We start from the raw sequence: 19,686 nt of genomic DNA, 5'->3' as shown, positions 1-19,686 counted from the left end.
CTGCGAAAAAAATGATAATCGCTGGGAGCAATATCTGGCGAATATGGTGAATGAGGTAAAATTTCCCAGTTGTAGCTTTCGAGTTTCTGTGCAGTTATTTTTGTAGCGTGTGGTCTGGCATCGTTACGCTGCGAGAGAACCCACTTTCTGTTCACTAACGACGGTCGATTTTTTTTTCAATTTTTCATTTAAATGCCCTAATTGCTCACAATACATTTGAGCTGTAATTGTTTGATTAGGTTCTAACAGCTCAAAGTGAATTACACCCGACATATCCCACCAAACAGACAAAAGAATATTTTTTGGATGCAACCACCTTTTGCAGTCGGTTTTGGCTGCTCGTCGCCATCCATCCGTTGTCTTTTTCTCGTCACATTATTATAGAGGATCCATTTTTCGTCTCCGGTAACCGGCTTACCAAGAAAAGGTTCTAAAGCAATACGGGATAAGAGAGGAGTGCAAACGTTTACACGTTGTTGTCGGTTAGCTATTGACAGTTCGTGCGATATCCATTTTCCTAGCTTTGGAACTTTTCCGATTTGTCGTAGGTGTTTATGAACGGTTCCGTGGGATGAATTTAAACGTTCCGCAATTTCCTGAACTGTTAAACATGGTTCTGCTTCGACTAGTGCGGAGAGAGCGTCGTCATCGAAGTCGACGGGTCTTCCAGTACGAACCTTATCCTCCACATTAAAATCGTTGTTTCTAAATCTTTCAAACCACTTCCGCGCAGTCCTTGCACTAATTACGATTTGATTATGTACAGTATTTATTTTTTTGGCTGCATTTGTAGCATTCTCACCACTTAAAAATAAAAAGTATAAAACGTGTCTTTTATATTCGTCAGTTACTTCCATTTTAACGAAAATAAACAACTGAAATGTTCACAATTCTGAACAGTATTATATGAACCAGATCCAATTTAACACTTCGGTGTAAAAATTATCACATTAGACTGACATTTTTAACAGCAAACAAGATTTTTCTCAAGGTCATAAAAATGCGCGTGGACTTATGGACTGACCTGATATAATTTAAACAATAATAATTATTATTAAATCTTTGCATTAAACCAAAACATACTTCTCTTATTACAAATGCTTCAACCTCCTCAGTATCTAAATGTTGGTCTCCATTGAGATCTAATAAAAAATGTCATATGAAATTTGACTAAGTTTAATAATAACTTTTTAGTTTCATACATGACTACTAAATACATGAATGAAATTATGAAATTGTCTTAAAGTTATATCAGAAATTAATTAATATTTATTATTTAGGCATTTTCATTGTATACTGCCTAATTTTAAATATTTTTAATAAAGAAAAAGATTAAATAAAATTTTGAATTATTCTTATCTAAATCAAAAGCTAGTTTTTGATTTTGTAAATGAAACTTTAAATTAAAAATTTTTTAATGGATTTTTCTACATTATCTTATAAGAATATTATGTTTTACTTAATATAACCAAATGACTCATATCTTCGAATATTCATAAAAACTGCTTCTTCATAAAAATATTCTGTATATTCTGAAGCCATTTTTATGAGCATTATTACATATTATGATGTTAAAAAAATCTGAAAATAATTGATTATACAGATCATGATATACTTATAATAATAAAAAAAATTTATATTAATAAACATTATTATCTTTTTTATTTATATTCAGTTATGTTATAAGAAGAATAGAGAGAGATGGCCATAATTAAATTTCCCCTATTTAGAGGGCTTTCTGGTACTTGATCTAATAATTGAAATGCCACTAAATTTGGTAGGCATACTGTTCAAGATACAAGAAAGACTTCCATAAAAAAAAATTTAGTTTCAAGATCATTAATAGAGTTGCTTGAGCAAGAAACAAACCTCACATAAAATTGCTTTATTTCTCTTGCCAGTATCCAAGGACTATTAATATCGCAGTAAAAAGATCTTCAAAAAATCTGTAGGAGGACCTACAATTTCCATTACAGCACTAAAAGTGACTCTAAATTATCAGTCTTAAAGAACAGCATGACATGCCAGGTATAAACTATTCATTTCTTCCAACATGGTATGTTCTGTTATTGAGTTATGTTGGTAGCCAGATGTAGTGTGTTCCCCAAATACGGAGATGACATCAAACAGCAAGAAATCCATCATAACTATGTGTTTAAAGCTATTTTGTGAATCAATTTATGGTACAATATATCTAGTTAAAAATAAATCACAATAAACCAAGTTTTCTAAAAGCCAGACAGATTAAAAAACACTAGATTTATGGCAATATACACTAATTGACAAAAAATTTTACTCATATAGAATTATCCAATTATTGTAAAACTCAGCATTCAGCTGTCCCAGACAAATATGTAATTAATTGCAGTTCTAATCTGATTGCATGCTGATAATGCCACCATGATACTAAAATCCAATAACAATGCTGAAACAGATAATTTTTAAAGTCAAAAACATTAAACACATTTGCTGGAAAAATGTGAATTATTAAATTAACATATATAGTATTTAATGAGTTTAATCATTAAATAAACATACTATATATGTTTATTTAATGATTAAACTCATTTGCTGGAAAAGTGAAAATAGTTTTGAGTTTAGAAGCCACCAGGATACTTTAAAATTGCTACCCCAGTATTCTACAAAAGGCTCACAAGATTCACTGTATTCAGAATAGATACCTTGGAATGCATTTGAAGACCTCCAAATAACAGACATATTGGGTATTTGTTGTTTAGAGGTATTCAAATACCAAGCAATGTACCAAGCATGGTATTCAAATACCATGCAATCAAAGGACACCTGACAGGATTTCAGAAAGGCTACATTACTGAGCTAAGAGGCAGACTGGCCATGTTGCCTATCAGAACTGCTCTGATTGATTGTGAGGAGGTTTGGAGACAGTGGATATGTGAGAGCACACATACAAAGCAGAAAGACTCTGGACATCTGACACAGATTATCAGGAGAAATAATCATAAAACAGTTGCAATGGTGTCTTTGTTTACCATCCAGAGAAGATGGAAACCTCATGAAGAAACCCTGTCTCTTCTTTTATCTTTGGTGGATGACTAACAGAGACAAATTTGCATTAATGCAATCATTACACAATCTGCCATTAGCACCCAGACATTAGTGGCTTCTATTGCAGTGATGCAATGACAGAGAAGTATAACCTGCTATGACCTGGCAGCATATTATCTATAGCAACAAATTCTGGTTCTATTTAAGAATGAATGGCCACAATGTTAGAGTATGGAGAACCACTAGTGAAGGCTTCAATTGTGCCTTTACTGTTGAATGGCACACAACCTCCACTACTGATATGGAGATCTGAGGAACAATCTTGTATGACAGTTGGTCATCCCTAGTAGTGATGTGAAAGACTGACAGTATGGTGATACCGTAAATTCAGGAAATCCTGTGTTGCCTTTCATGGCAGGGCTGCAAACAGCCATTTTTCAGCTAGATAATGCCTGGCTGCATACAGATAGACATTCTGGAAAAATCTTTGTCATGTTGCCAATTTTACCTGGCCTGCTTAATCTCCAGATTTATCACCTATTAAACATTTATGGAACCATATGGGATCCAGCTTTTACCATCAACAAGTGTAAGGAGTTGCAGCAACTACGGGAAAATCTGTTTCAAGATAGTATAAAATGCCTGTATTCCTCCTTGTTCAACTGTATCACTCCATGTATCCAGGCAAGAGGTAGTCCTATACATACTAAAAGGTTTCTTTAAATTGTTTTGTCGTTCCACTGAAAAACAACCCTTTGGTATGATACTGTAATAACTTATTATCATCATTATATTCATATTAGTAAAGTTTCATTTGATTCCAACACCATTTTGGTGCATAACTTTGAGTGTATGTTTAACAGTTTATTTACCATAAATTAATGCACAAAATGTCTTTGAATAAATGTAAGTATTATTTTTACAAATTATTTCTAATTTAAATTTTTATATTTAATTGATATTGTCTGTATTGTTGATTCCATCAGATTTGACACTAAGATGTCATTCCCACAACAATCAGTATAGGGAGCAACTTTCTTTTGTTTTCAAAGTTTCTCAAACCAGTGTTTCAAATTTTATTAAACTAGTCAGTCCTCCTCTACTACTATTTAAAACCTATGGCATATGTCAGTAATATGTTGCTATTGACATCAAAAGTAAGAAGCAGAAGCATCTGTGTATTAGCAGGAAGGAAAAACTCACTGAGTACAGTGTTTTTAACAGCTTTTTTATACTGCTAGTAGTTTCAACAAATCTATGATGGTTATCTTCAGGTGAATGAAAATTTAAAAACGAACACAAATGTTCTAATATGAGATGGAATATATTATTTAAATTAAAACTTTAAAAAAACTTTATAAAATTAAAAGCCGTTACAAACTACAAACTTCAATTATGTTCAATGTTATGATGTAATGCGGCGCATGCATGGATGCAGATCCACGTTAATGGTGTGACAGTTGATATAAATCACTGTTTAACTGTTTATACAGGGTGACCTATATATGTTGGGAAGGTCAGGAGTGAGAGTGTTGCACAATTCCAAGGTTGTTGTGAAGAGAGCTTCCCATATAAAGATGAGTTTCCAGTTGCTACAGCCTCTGAGTATTGTTGTTTGAGCCCATAACAGGTTGTAGCTCTGTTCGAGCACCCTTTTTGAGAGCTCTGTGGTGCACTTTCCTTTCACCACATCATCTTGGTGCTCAGCTAGGTGGCTAGTGAGCATTCTTGTTGTAGCTCCAATGTACTGTACCTCATATTCATCCCAATTACAGGATTCTCCATCAGTGTAGCATAGACCTCCAATTTTTCAAAGTTAGAGAATTTGTCTCAGTCATTGCAGATGAGTCTGTGCAAATTCAGTAGTGGAGATGAGCCTTCTTGTTACCATCAGGGGGTCTATGCCTCATCTAATCAACTCGAAGTAATAGCCTCTGCTCCGCTGAATGGCACTACAGAGTACTAAGAGACGATGTTCTAATCACAGGCCGGTCCATTGCCCGGAGGGCACCAAGCTCCTACACACTGAAAATCGAACCTGGGATAAGTGCTCTGGCTCTGGCTCGGGTTCTGGTGAGCCTAGAGAGCCACCAAACCTAATGCCTTCCTTGCCTTCATCGCCTCCGAATCCGACCCTCTTACACTAACATATGTTTTGGTGCGGTTAAGGCTGCACTTTAGAGCACTCTACCAGAGGAGAAGGATACTCTCTGAATGGGTGGTGGGGTCCCCTTCCCTGCAAAAGGAGGACCCTGCCTAGTGTAAACACCAGGCTCAAAGGTCAAATAGACCCAGAACTACTTCCATCATGTCCTTTAAAGTCTTAAAGTTTCCTTTACTTGCTGCAAGTGTTCTAAGTACTTGGTCTGCGGGCTTTGTCCAGTCGATGTGACTAGCCCTCACACGGATGTCCTCCGTATAAGGGCACTCAAGTACATAGTGCCTTGCGTTGCCACGTGGGCACCCACAGGAGCAGCAACCATCCACACATCCAAATCTGGACTTGTAGTGGGGAAACTTCCTGTGTCCCGTTAGGATTTGGGTCAGCTTCCAATTACAACTGATCGGAGTTAGGCCAACTTCAGGCACGAAGGCATAGGTTGACCTACCTACTGTACTGAGGTTCCAGCGCTCTTGCCAGTGAGTCCTTGACTGTTGCAGTAGAGTACCTTTTTTGTGACTAGCCGAAGGTGCTACCTTCTCCATCACAAATGGGCCCCTAGCTCCCGCCTTGGCTAGTTAGTCGGCACGCTCGTTGCCCGAGATCCCAATGTGGCCTCGGACCCAGCACAGGGCAACGTGTCGTTTGTGCCTTACCCTCAGTACCCTACCTCTGATCTCTAGTACCAACTCATCCCTGTGATACCCGTCGTGCAGTGCCTGAAGCGATGACTGGCTGTCAGAGTAAAGGGGGTCTATGCTATACCCTTGGAGAATCCTGTAATGGGGATGAATATAAAGTATATTGGGGCTACAACAAGAATGCTCACTAGCCACCTAGCTGAGCACCATGATGATGTGGTGAAAAGAAAGCGCACCACAGAGCTCTCAAAAAAGGCGCTTGAACAAAGCTATAACGTAATGGGGTGGAGCTTTGTTTGAGCACCTTTTTTGAGCCAGTATAGGCTTAAATAACAATGCTCAGAGGCTGTAGCAATAGAAAACTCATCTTTATATGGAAAGCTCTCCTCACAACAACCTCGGAATTGTGCAACACTCCCACTCTTGACCTGCCCAACATATGGGTCAGCATGTATAAACAGTTAAACAGCAATTTAAATCGACTGTCACACTGTTAATGTGGATCTGCATTCATGCACGTGCTGCATCACATCATAACATTGAATGTAATTGAAGTTTGTAATGGCTTTTAATTCTAAAAAGTTTTTTTCAAGTTTTAATTTAAATAATATGTTCCATCTCACATTAGAACATTTATGTTCATTTTAAAATTTTTGTTCACCTGAAGATGACGATCATAGATTCATTGAAAGTGCTAGCAGTATAAAAAAGCTGTTAATAATGTTGTGCTCAGTGAGTTTTTCCTTCCTGCTATTCAACAGTTGGCATGAAGATCAAGCTGTATTGCATCTATATATTATTTCAATTTACACAAAATGTTAAATATTTTTGAAATTTTTAATTTAAAAAAGTAATAAATTTGTTCATTTGTCAATAATTGGACAAAAAAAAAAATGTTTCTTGCTTTTGAAGTTTTACTCTCTATGTTTCCTAAACAAATGTTTAAATTTAAGATTTATTTATAGTATAAAATTTTTATAATGATACCTCGCAAGTCAAAAAATGTTTCGGGGTTAAATTCATCTTCAGGCAAATCATCCTCCTCTCTCCAAACTTCTTCTAATTGTGGTTTACTTCCCTATAAAGATATTAATTAAATTTAAAAAAAAAATAACATAAATAAAAGTATGATGAAAGCTCAAATCATGGTATGCCAAAATTTAGATGAAAGCTTTAATAATTAAATTTCCTAAATTCCAAAAAAAGTCTTAATATATTATTGTCAATTATAAAGTTAGTAACTACATTCAATTTTTAAACAAAATAGACTTTACAATAAATATATAAAATGAAGTATTAACTTAATATTCTTTATCTATTTTGTATTATGTTAAATCTGTTGAACATATTTTGTTCAATTCTAAAAAACTTTAAATTAAAATCCAAGTAAAAAGCTACTCTTTAAAATCCGACTTCGAGTGAGTTAAGAAGACAAAAAAAGAACGAAAAGATGCTATACTTTCATAATTTTATTAGTTCTATTTCCCAAATTTAAATTTTTTTTTGTTGTTTTTTTAAATTTTTTGAATATTTTGTTCAATTACCTAAAATATTGCTAGAAAGTTATTCATATGCCAATATTTTTCTTGAGATTATTATTTTTATGAATTTAAATATTTGATAAAATTATTAATTTATAGAATTAGGAACCTTTTTAGGATCCTAAGTTTTTTGGGCTCTGGGAAAATTTTTGGCTCTCCCCTCTCAAATGTCCCTGCTCTTGCACATATCTAGTCATTTTTTGTTGATTTTCAAGCATTTCCTTCAAAATTTAAAAATATTCATATTATATTTAAACTATGTGTATAATTTCATATTATAGAAACATAAAATCTTTCAAGAATATAAATGCAGTCATTTGATTTGAACTTTCAGTATCTTTTCATATTAAAATTTTTGATATTTTGATAAAATTCTAATTAATATTCAATAAGTTAACAATATTCATAATAAGTTCAATAATATAATATATCTTATGTTCAAAAAAGTAAGCATAATGATCCAATCCAAAGGTAGGAGTCCAGATAGAAATCTACAGAATGATTCTCATCAGATTAGAATTTGAAGATAGTGGGAAGCCTGATCCCACAAACATTATGAAAAGAAATCAATTTGCAAGTAGTCATATTGAGCTCTACATTTTTGCAAGAGATGCCATTACTGCAAGACATCACAGAGGTAAGGTTTTGGAAACCCATTTTCCAGGATGGTATGCATGCAATTTTATTTTTGTGGACATAATGCCTTTGCAAGTAGTGTTTCACTTATCAATGACTTTCTTGGTAGTGAAGTATTCATCAAATGAAATGGCCAGCAAGATTTTTGGACCTAAAGCCAATAAAACATGTGGGATGCTCTAAGAAAATGAGTCCACCAAGAACACCTCAGGAGCTTCAAGGTACTCTCGTTCAAGAATGGATGTTGCTTCTGACAGAGCTGATAAACAATATTATAATCAGCATGAGCAATCACAGTTCATTGTAAGTGTGAATGTGTGGAGAAGGCAATCATGCATCATATTAACCATTTTCAAAGAAAAAAAATTTATGACAATGCTTAATACTTTATCTTGTTTTTAGCCTGACATACTTCAGATTAAATTTGTTTTTTAATTGTTTGTTGCCTAAAGAATACAAATGTTCTGACAGTATGTGTAAATTGCAGAACTTAAATTGTACTGACCAGTAGTTCTTGAGATATTAGCCAAATTAATGGTTATGTTTAGTTTTTGGACACAAGTATATTTCTATCGAGTAAATTTTTTCTTCAACTATATCTTGATGTTAAATAGAAAACAGACATATTTGAATTCTATTATTAAAGTTTTCAAAAATTTAACAATAACTTGTATGTTTTCTAGTGTTACAATATTTAAAATACTTTTGTACAGTTGATTTTAATTTCTCTACAAAATAAAACTTTAATACCATTAATATTAAACCACTGTTTTTGAAGGTATTATATAATATTATGTGTGCTTAAAATTAGAATAAAGTTATTTTTTAAATGAATGTTAAAAAATAAATTTTATTCAAAAATTCAAAAGAAGAAGAAAAAAAATATCATACAGGTTCATGAATTTTAGGATGATCTTTATGTTTTTTAATCATCTCTTCATGTTGTATTTCTGCTTTTTTTCGCTCTGTTTCATTTAATTGTTTTAATCTCTCTCGATAATTACGCTCTTTTTCCAATTCATATTGTTTGAATTGTTCCTTTCTTTTCTCTGAAATTTTTTCCATATCCTTGCGTAACTAAGTAAATAGAAAACATATTATTAAATATAATTTAAAGAAATAATTCATATTAAAGCAATAAAGATAAAAATTACAAATCAACATAGAAAGTTTAATAATCATCTTAAATTTTTTTATTTAGGATATTTTACATATTTTCATATAGTTTATCATTTTTGGGAACTTTTATTAAATGACTGCAACTTCTTTGTTTAGATAAATAATATCAATATTGATATTAAGTAGCAATAAAGTAATGAGCAATTGATAGTGTATTCCAGACAATATTAGAAGCATACAATTTTAGCATATCTAAACATGATTTTAAAAAATAAAAAGTTGCATTCAAATAGAACAATTCAGAAAATTAGTATATGAGATTTTACTTTATGCTTTTTAAAAGATATTTCATTAACATACCTATAAATTACCTGAATTAAGAAATAGTTAAAATACATTTCAAAATTACAAAACAAGAAAAAAAACTCAAATTTTTTTTACTATAAACATTATTCTAAAATCCTATTAAAAAGGCCAGACAGACATAATTGGATTCACTGGAAAACATAATTAGTAAAAATAGTAGGAAAACCTGTTGATAAATGACAAACGAAAATAATATTTTATACATTATTAGTGTATAAGCCCAGCATTGATCAGGCAAAAACTAATGATAGCAAAAATTAAGATTATTAGATTATAGCCAATCATACCTGTTTTCACTGAATGCAAGAATTAGGCTCATCTTCTGAGACTAATTAGAGAATTTTTAGATGGGTCTAAAAATATGTTCAATTTCCCACAAAAATGCAGAAAACCTCATCTAAAATAGTACAGTAGAAGCCGAGTTTTTCATGGTAATCCTTAACTCTTGTTTCCCTCGCGGGGGGAATTTTTAAAAATCTCTTCTTAGTGTACATTCTCATGATATACCCTAACTGTGTACCAAATTTCAACTTTCAACTCCTAACTGTTTGAGCTCTGTGCTTATTATTATTTTGTTGGGTTTAGTGGGTTATACTCAGTTGAGACCGATGGCTGTGTACTATGCCAGACCACAGTCAAGGCATAGTAACCAAAACAAGACAAAAATTAAATAAGTGTGTCAGTGTCTGTGTCTGTATTCAGGTATTTCCTAACAATATGACATGTATTCAATATAGTGGACTTCTGTAGTATGATGTATGTGTTTCTTTTCAATTGTAATGTCTCCAGGCTTTTGTGTAGTGTGGTATGACACTGTAGAGAAGAGAACAACAGGTACAATAAGCATCCTATCCATCTTTCACAGATGCCTTATTTCCTGGATGAGTTCCATGTACTTACTGATTTTTTCAGTGCATGTGTTTTGTACTTTGTGAGTGTTTGGAATGGATATATCTATAATGTATGTGATTTTATTGTGTTTTTCAATGAGTGTGATGTCTGGTCTGTTATAGTAAATTGTTTTATCTGTGATTAGGCACTGTCTTAGTACATTTTGTGCATGTTGTTTTCCAATACTATCTGTGGGATATATTTGTAGTATGGTTCGTGGATGTCTAATAATTTGTATTTATTTGCAAGTTCTTGGTGTATTATATTTGCTACTTGATTATGTCTATGTAAATTATCTGTCTGTGCCAAGAGATTGCAACCAGAGGTGATGTGTTGTATAGTTTCTTGCATAATGCGATATTTTTTGCATGTGTCATTTGTGAGTGTTATATCTTTGAGTATGTGTTTTCTGTAGTTTTTAGTATTTATGACTTGATCCTGTATGGCAATCATGAATCCTTCTGTCTCCCCAAAGAGGCATCCCCAGGCTAACCAGCTGTTTGATGCAGTTTTGTCAACAAAATCTTGGCTCAGGTCATAGGGATGCCTGCCATGGAGTGCCTTTTTAACCCACAATTACTTAATGGTGTCTATGCTTTTTACATGTTCTGTCATGTCCATATGTTGTGAGTGTAAATTTAATGGTGTGTTATTTGAGTCTGCGAGAGTTACTGCTTTATGTAATTGTGATGTTTCTTGTTTTCTGTGGAAAAACTCTTGCAGTGACTGTATTTGTTTGTAGTGAAGGATAACTATGTTGATCAGGCCATGTCTGCCAACTTTACATGGAAGGGTTAATCTTTCTATGGCGGATTTAGGATGATGTTGTTTATGCTTAGTAAGTGTTGTTCTTGTTTTCCTTTGGAGTTGCTTGAATCTGTGTTAGTCCAAAAGAATATGTGAGTACTGGGATGACATATGTGTTTATTGCTTTAATTGTGTGTTTTGCATTTTACTCTGTTCTGAGAATAGCATTTAACCTACTTTGGTATCCTTTAATTAATCTTTGCTTTATTTGTGCATGTTCTGTTAGTTTGGCCTGTTGGAATCCTAAATACTTGTAGAACTCGCCCTCTTCCATGGATTCAATAACGTCTCCATTTCCAAGTGCAAAATCTTCTTTCTTCAGGATTCCTTTTTCTATGTGAAGTGTTTTGCATTTGTCTAGGCCAAACTCCATTTGTATGTCCTTGGTGTATGAATGTGTGATTTGTAGGAATTGATGAAGTTGTTTTTGTGTGGATGCATAAAGTTTTATATTGTCCATATACATGAGATGTGACAGTGTAAACTGTGTTGTTTTTTCATGTCTGATATTGTAACCATATTGCGTGTTGTTTAACATGTTGGATAATGCGTTCAGGGCTAAGCAGAACCAGAGAGGACTCAAGGAATCTCTTTGAAAAATTCCTTGCCTAATGAATATTTGGTTTGTTTGTATGGAAGTGTTACTAACCCTGAGATGTAGTGTTGTTCTCCAGTGCTGCATAGTGTTTTGGAAGAATGCAATGAGTGATGGATGTATTTTGTACATATGTAGAATATGTAGCAGCCAACTGTGTGGAACACTGTCGAATGCTTTTCTGTAGTCTATATAAGCCATGTGTATGTTTCTGTGTTGTTTGTGTGCTTGCCGTAGAATGACTGAATCTATGAGTAACTGTTCTTTGCATCCCCTGTGATTTCTACGGCAACCTTTTTGTTGTTCCGTTAGAATGTCGTGTTCTTCAATATGTTTGTATATTTTGTTTGCAATACAGGATGTCAATAATTTGTAGAGTGTTGGAAGACATGTAATTGGTCTGTATTGTGTGGGGTCTGTGGTATTGCTGTTTTTAGGTTTTATGTAGGTGATGCCTGAGTAAGAAATTTTGGCATGTCTTGTGGATTGGTGATGGTGTGTGTTAGATGTTTAGCTAGTTCCTGGTGCAGTGATGTAAATTTTTTGTACCAGAAATTGTGAATGTTGTCTACACCAGGTGTCTTCCAGTTGTGTGTTCTGTTAACAGCGTAGTGGATGTTGTGTACGTTTATTTCAGCACAGGGCATAGTTGGTATGTTATGCAAATTTTTGTTCTCCTCGATCCAGCCTGCATTGTGCGTAACAGCACTGGACCAAAGAGAAGACCAATATGTTGTGAGTTCTTCTTCTGTTGGTGTGCCACTGTGCTGTGTATCAGTGTTTGCTTTGTTATTAATTTGTCTGTAAAAGAGTTTTTCATTGTTTGTAAATAATTTATTTTGTTGTTTTCGTAGTGTACATGTTTTGTATCGTTTGAGTCTACGTGCTTTGGCAGCAAGTTTTTGTTTTAGTGTATCAATGTATTCTGTAATGTGTGTGTTGTGATGTTCATGTTTTGTGTGTGTTTTTATTTTCTTAAAAATGTTTTTGAGCTGTTTCCTTAATTTGGGTGTTATGTTGTTTTTAGTGTATTGTGTCAGCCTGCCTAATTGCTGTCTAATGTCATTTATTTGTGTTTCTATTCTTCTCTGCCAGGCAGGCTTGTGTTTTGTATGTATCTGTCTGCGATTGTATTTTCAGTCCATGATGGGTCACTACTGTGACTGCCCCAACATAAACTAATGTACGAATGTCTGAGAGTGTATACATTGAATGGATGTAGTGTGGTAGTGTTTACATAATTTAGTGTTTTTCCTACTACCTTTGACGTGTTGATTTTTGGTATTCGTGGTCTTTGTATGGGATCTGTACCTGTATATTTAATGAGTGTTTCCTAAAATATAAGTGAGAGCATATTAACTAAATCTATGTCTATGTTATCAGTGGTGGATGAGGAAGTGTCAGTAGTATCATTACTGGTAGTTGTGTGTGTGCTATTATCAGTGCTTTTTGCTGGATTATCCTGGCAGGTTACATTTAACATTAATAAAGATCATGTTTCTGTCTCTTAATGTATTTGATCAGCAATCTTGTTGTTTGATGAGTTCAAGTGTTGTTTGTGAGATAAGGTTGATCTGTATAATTGTTATTTTTTGATCAACAACCCTTTGTTCAGTGACAGTGAGGTAAGGAAATAGTTGTGTGAATCTATGGTAAGATTTTAACATTGGTGAAGTGGAACAAAATAGACGGGGGGGAGTGGTTGGTTATCTTGTTGAAAAAATTGTTCTAGAGCAGGGGTCACCAAACTACAGTGTGCAGGCTGGATCCAGCCCATTTGCGCACTGTGCCGCAAACAAACTAAAATATAATTATTTATAAGGAAATATCATAGGTTGTAGATAAACTTACTATGTAAAAAAAAAATTAAAATAAATGTAAGTAAAATTGCCAAAATTGGACCAATCTGATTTTTGCATCTGACAGTAATAAAATTTTTAGATAAATCAGTGAAATAAAAAATTCGGCAACATTCTGCAACTTTAGATATCAGAGCACTTTTTGTGTAAGTACCTGAAATGAAGTTTCTATGGGAAGCAATTTCACAAACAAATAAATAAATATGCTGATTGTCTTTATTTATTGTGTATTATTGCTGTACTGAACAAAATGGTTATACAGCCTGTGCTGGTCATTCTCCCAGTTATCTGGCCCACTGTGAAAAAAGTTTGGTGATCCGTGTTCTAGAGCAATAAAATTTTATTATCAAAGAATGCAAAAATTGTATTGTATTATATTTTGTTAATTTCAACATATGTAAAATTTACAAATCTAATAAATATATATACTATTATAAATCTTTAAAACCTCTTTACTCTTTTGCATATTTCTCAGTTCAGTAAATTTTTTTTAGTAGATTGTTGTCATTGCTGCAGCTGCGCACTCCAAATCATTTTCTGTCAGTCTTTGTCACGAACATAAAGGGTTTTGTTGGCACAGCATTCTTTATTTCTGATGCTCACGTACACCTTGGTACTGATACGTGTGATACAAAATGAATAAACAAAGCTTACTGGAATTGTTTCTATACTGTAAAATAACAAACTTTTTTTCCCCGTTCCAGCAATATTTTAATTATGTAAAAACGTTTTCAACTGCTTTAAGCAGCCATCATCAGTTAAACAACAAAAAGAACATAGAATTATAAAATTATGAAAATAAAAACGAAGAATTCTAAATTTACGAAAAATTAAACGAAATTCTATTAACACACAAGCGTGTTACCGACAATTTGCGCAAGCGCAATAGAATTTCGTTTAATTTTTCGTAAATTTAGAACTCTTTGTTCTTATTTTCATAATTTTATAATTCTATGTTCTTTTTGTTGTTTAACTGATGATGGCTGCTTAAAGCAGTTGAAAATGTTTTTACGTAATTAAAATATTGCTGGAATGGGAAAAAAAGGTTGTTATTTTACTACACAAAATGATCTTTATGAATCTTAAACATAAGATATAAGTTTATGACATATAATTGACGAAGCTTAATCTTTCGAAAACTCGGGACTTTTTTAAAACTCTGCAAGACTCGGGACAAATCGTTAAGAATCAGGACTGTCCCTCCAAAAGCAGGATGTCTGGTCACCTTAATCTATGGTGTAGCTGTTGTCTGTACACTGTCATGTTTGTTTCATTTTGTGATGGTGTAGTAAGTACAGATGATAAACGCGTTCATTTCTAATGTCCATTTTATCTGTTGGCATGGTTTTCTAGCCTCTGTGGTCTGTGGATGCATTGCCACAGAAACACCAGGGCTGGGTTGGTTACCTCACTTTAGTTGAGGGCATTGCAGTAGCCACTTACAATTAAAAAAAAACAAGTAAATACAGTGGGTGATTGGTTAATGAACATAATCTGTTCCAAGACATTGTTCACTATCTGAATTGTTCATTAACCGATTATCGATTTACCATAGGTTTTTACGGAAATTTGATTAATTTGTTCTGGAGACTCCAAAAAATAAAAAATATAAATAAACGTAATAAGAAAGTATATATGTAATAGTAAAAATACATATATACACAGTCTTGCATTTTTATTAGATGTTTTTTCCATTTGTGGGGGTTAAAGAATCTGTCCAATGTCGATTGCTTTTCTCTCTTCTTCAGGATTTTTTGGAGGTAATTAATAGCATTGTAATTGTAGAGATCTCCAAGCCTATTAACCTCATTCTGGTTTGGATGCCATTTGAATGCCCATAGTTCTGACATCCTCCCACTTCCTCAAAAGATCTTTAATTGCTTGAGACTTCTTGATATATCTTTCATACCTAAGATTGTGTTTACTGTAGACCTGTTCAAGCCATACTGCCTAGCAACATCAGACATCTTCTGCCCACTCTCTACCTTGGCTATTATATTTTGCTTGGTTTCACAGTGAGCACAGTTCTTGATACTCCACTCTTTTTATGCTCCATAATATTATCAGTTTCTTTTTTAAATAATAAGTTCAGAAAAGCACTTACAAAAATTCAGAGAACAGAAATCAACCAGCACACAAAAAATTATTTAAATGCAAGGTCCAGATGAAATTCGAAATTTGGTATTAAAACGTTAATGAATATCCAATGGGACAGTTAAACTCTTGCCTTTCGTAAATAAAAATTGACGCAAAACTTAATGAGTACCTGCCTGACAGTCTCGTGAAGACTATAAAAGATTATTTGTCAGAAAGGTAAACAAAAATCTGGAATTACAAGGGAGAGTTTCAAAATTGGGAGAATACTATCCAATTGGTATTGAGTTGAGCATCGATGTCGATGTCTCCAGAGCTCCTAAAAGTTTCAAATTGTCACCTGGAGACAAGGGAAAGACCAATCGGTATTCACTATTTTATGTCGCTTCTTTTTCTGTATGTTCTGTGAAGTGTTCATTATCTGAACATGTGTTTGTTGTCTGAACATAAAAATTTTTCGCGAAAGTGTTCATTATCCGAACTGTTCATTAACCGATCACCCACTGTATCTCCAAAGATATATCTACAAGTATTACAATATATTAATAAAAATAAAGGATACAAAGTTTTCTTCCAAAGATGTTTCATTTACTTACAGTTTGCATTAATCTCTTAAGATCTTCAACTTCAAATGTATGAGGATTTCGTAAATCTAAATGTGTTGGATATTTAAAAGGCCTTCCTTTTGCTGAAATAAAATTACATCATTATTAAAAAATATATTGTTAGTTTATAATTATACAGTATGTAAAACAGTATAAAAAATATCATATAGAGGTACACCATCAGATTTCTGGCATCTTTGGTTTCAAAGTTTTGCTAATTAACCATGTGTGCTAATTAACTGTGTTCTTTAAAGCATATTTTTAATTTTCTTTTGGTTTCACCAACATAAATGTAGTTACAACTCTAGGAAAACTTATAAACCACATTTGTTTTTTCCAAAATGTTGATAATAGTATTATTGTTGCTTAATCTTTTTTGTATTTTGTTTGTGTGGGGTGGTACAGTACAATACATATATTGAATTATTTTGAAAATGTTTTTTACATAAGGAACCTTATAGGATTTTGTTGGCAAACTAATGTTTTGGACTATGTTTGGTGTTCTATTAACTAATCTACCTAACCATTTTAATAAGGTGGTTTAGGGGTAATTATTTAACAAAAATAGTTTAATAATTTCATTTATTTTGAAATTTTGATCTACGATAGCTGTAGTTCTATTTTTAATTTTATTGATAAACAAGTTGATTTGTTTTTCTTTATGTATAAAGGGATCTCTGAGTTGTAATATATAACATTTTTAACGTTGCATCTTATAATATAATCAAGATGGGTTGATAATGATAATAAGTGCAGAGCCCAAACGGTTAAGAGTTGAATGTTGAAATTTGGTACACAGTTAGGGTATGTCATGAAGACGTACACTAAGAAGGGATTTTTCGAAATTCTCCCCATGGGGGAGGGAGAGGATTAAGGCTTACCGTGAAGAACTTGGCTTCTATTATACTATTTTAGATGCAGTTTTTTGCATTTAGATTGTGTTTTAATAGGGTATGCCATGAGAATGCAAATTAAGAAGGGATTTTTCAAAAATTCCCCACCACAGGGGGAGAAAGTTTAGGATTACCCTGAAGAACTTGGCTTCTACTGTACTATTTTAAACATCTTTTTTGTATTTATGCAGGAAATTGAACACATTTTTAGATCCTTCTAAAAATTCTCAACAATATATAGTGTTTCATCATATATAAACTTGACATGGGGAGCGCATGCACATAAGTTCGCTTTATTCGAACTCTTCGCCTTAATGTTTAATTTTATGTATGATTTTTATATTTATGAATGATTTGGGAAATCCAGCTTATTTTTCAAATTTAGTAAACCTGAAAAAGAACCCAGAAGGGTTACAAAAACATTTGTCATTCATCACTTAGTGGTACTACGCATGGGTTAGTGGTTGCTGTGAATCTTAATTATCGTTATACCAGTGGGTAAGCATATATCTAAAAATTTTCTAATTAGTCTCAGAAGAGGGAGACCTAATTCTTGCACTTGATGAAAACAGGTAAGATCAGCTATAATCTAATAATCTTAATCTTTGCTATCGTTACTTTTGTCTGAGCAACACCTGGCTCATCTGCTAGTTGGTTAATAAATCTATTAATTTTAATTCTATTGTTTATTCTAGTGATTAAAATGTCTAGGAAAGGCAGTGGCTTAGCCAGGGTTTTGTTATGGGGGGCCTAGTAGAGGCCAGCCTGACACAAAATTGAATTATTTCAAATTATTGTTCATTAAAATGGAATTTCCATAGGAATCAACAATAACTTAACACACACATAATATGAAACTTCCTTTAATCATACGTTATTGTAACATTAATATCAAACTCTAGCAATGCCTTAAACAAAATTTATTCAATTTGTTAAATAGGTGAATAATTATTTTGTTTCAAATTAATAAATGCTACAATCTTACGACTGCAACAAAATCTAGATGGCATGGCAGTTCACTATTAAATTATTTGTTTAAGCTTTCAAATGTATCTCCTTATGCTTGCTTGGTTGTGACTTAAATATAATTGACCGATTGATTGGATTTAATAATTTCGAATCGTGTTTTTCTGGGGAGGGGCACCAGGTTAACTGAGGGGTGGGCCCACCCATGCTCCTTCTTGGCTATGCCCATGAGGAAAGGTAATTGGTGGTTTTTTGAGTTCTGATTCAAAATTTTATATTTTGATCTAAGTCAGTGATGGACAAACTTTTTAAAGAGGAGGCCAAAGGAAAGGAAAAAAACTTTAGGTGGGCCAATATAATTTATTAAAAAATGACAATGATACATTTTACAAAATTCTTGTATTTGTTGTGATACTAAGCCCTACTAATGACTGAAGATTATGAAGGAGAATGTGATGAAGTAAATGTGACTACATTTCTAAAAGTTTCTCATAATTTGGTTTGAACTGGGATGCACTTATTCTTAGAAGAGAAGTTAAATGCTCATCTGTCAGTCTGTTTCTAAGGCAACTCTTTCAAAGTTTCATTGTAGAAAACACCTGTTCACATATATATGATGAAGCAAACATAGCAGTAACTTTCTGGGCATGCGATATCAGATTTGGGAAAGTGGATTTCGACAAGGACTTGTATAACTCTAATTTTGGAACATTAAGAAACAACTGTTTGAGTTGAGTATTACATTGTAATTCAATCAATTCAAGTTGCAAGTCCGGTTTCACTGTTTCACAGTTCACATTAAAAGGCATACTGAAAATTTCAAAGTCTTTTTCAATGACACCGAAGTCTTCAAATCTTCGTTCAAATTCACCATGGAGTCTTCTCAGACTATCTTCGTAACTCTTAAGCTTTTCCTTCTTCACCAGGGCTATTGAATTCAACCTCAGGAAATGAGACAAATCATTCTTAGCAAGCTGATTTGCGAATAGAGCAAGTTGTAGTTTAAAATCTTTGAGATGGCCCCAGATATCATCGATAAATTGATTTTTGTCTTGCATTTTGACATTCAACTTGTTCATGTGGCAGAGAAGATCCGTAAAAAATGTAAAATCCGAAAGCCATGCAGTATCTTCCAGGATTTTATACTCTACAGAGCTGTTTCTCAAGGAAGAATGTCACTATTTCGTCTTTCAGCTTCCAAACTCGCTCAAAGACGCGTCCTGCACTAAGCCACCTTACTTTCGAGTAGTACAATATATCAGAGTACTCAGATTGCATGGATTCTAGAAACTCCCAAAATTATCTGTGAGCAAGGCCTCAGGATTGAATAGCATTAACCAGCTTCACAATAACATCAAGCACAGGTTTCATATCCAAAGCAGATTTACACAGGGCATCTTGGTGTATGATGCAATGTAGAAATATAACATTGTTATCTGGATATTTTTCATTAAAAGATCCCAACAAATCCAGATTTTTTCCCTGTCA

At 33.3% G+C, this 19,686-nt stretch overlaps 1 protein-coding gene across 1 annotated transcript in view; it reads right to left on the bottom strand.

Annotated features, from left to right (window-relative positions):
- Positions 1-19,686, bottom strand: part of LOC136983042 (nucleobindin-2-like) — a 44,361-nt gene that overhangs the window by 6,603 nt on the left and 18,072 nt on the right. Inside the window, exons 5-8 of the mRNA XM_067279668.1 lie at positions 16,331-16,422; positions 8,895-9,080; positions 6,814-6,904; positions 1,084-1,142 (exon numbers count right to left, since the gene is read on the bottom strand). Of these exons, the coding sequence (XP_067135769.1) occupies positions 1,084-1,142; positions 6,814-6,904; positions 8,895-9,080; positions 16,331-16,422 (428 nt within the window). The remainder of the gene's footprint in view (positions 1-1,083; positions 1,143-6,813; positions 6,905-8,894; positions 9,081-16,330; positions 16,423-19,686) is intronic.

Source organism: Centruroides vittatus, unplaced genomic scaffold, assembly GCF_030686945.1.
Source record: "Centruroides vittatus isolate TY-2023 unplaced genomic scaffold, ASM3068694v2 contig_875, whole genome shotgun sequence".
In the NCBI taxonomy this organism is placed as follows: domain Eukaryota; kingdom Metazoa; phylum Arthropoda; class Arachnida; order Scorpiones; family Buthidae; genus Centruroides; species Centruroides vittatus.
The sequence above is the reverse complement of the archived record's forward strand: the minus strand, read 5'-3'. Positions and strand labels throughout refer to the sequence as shown.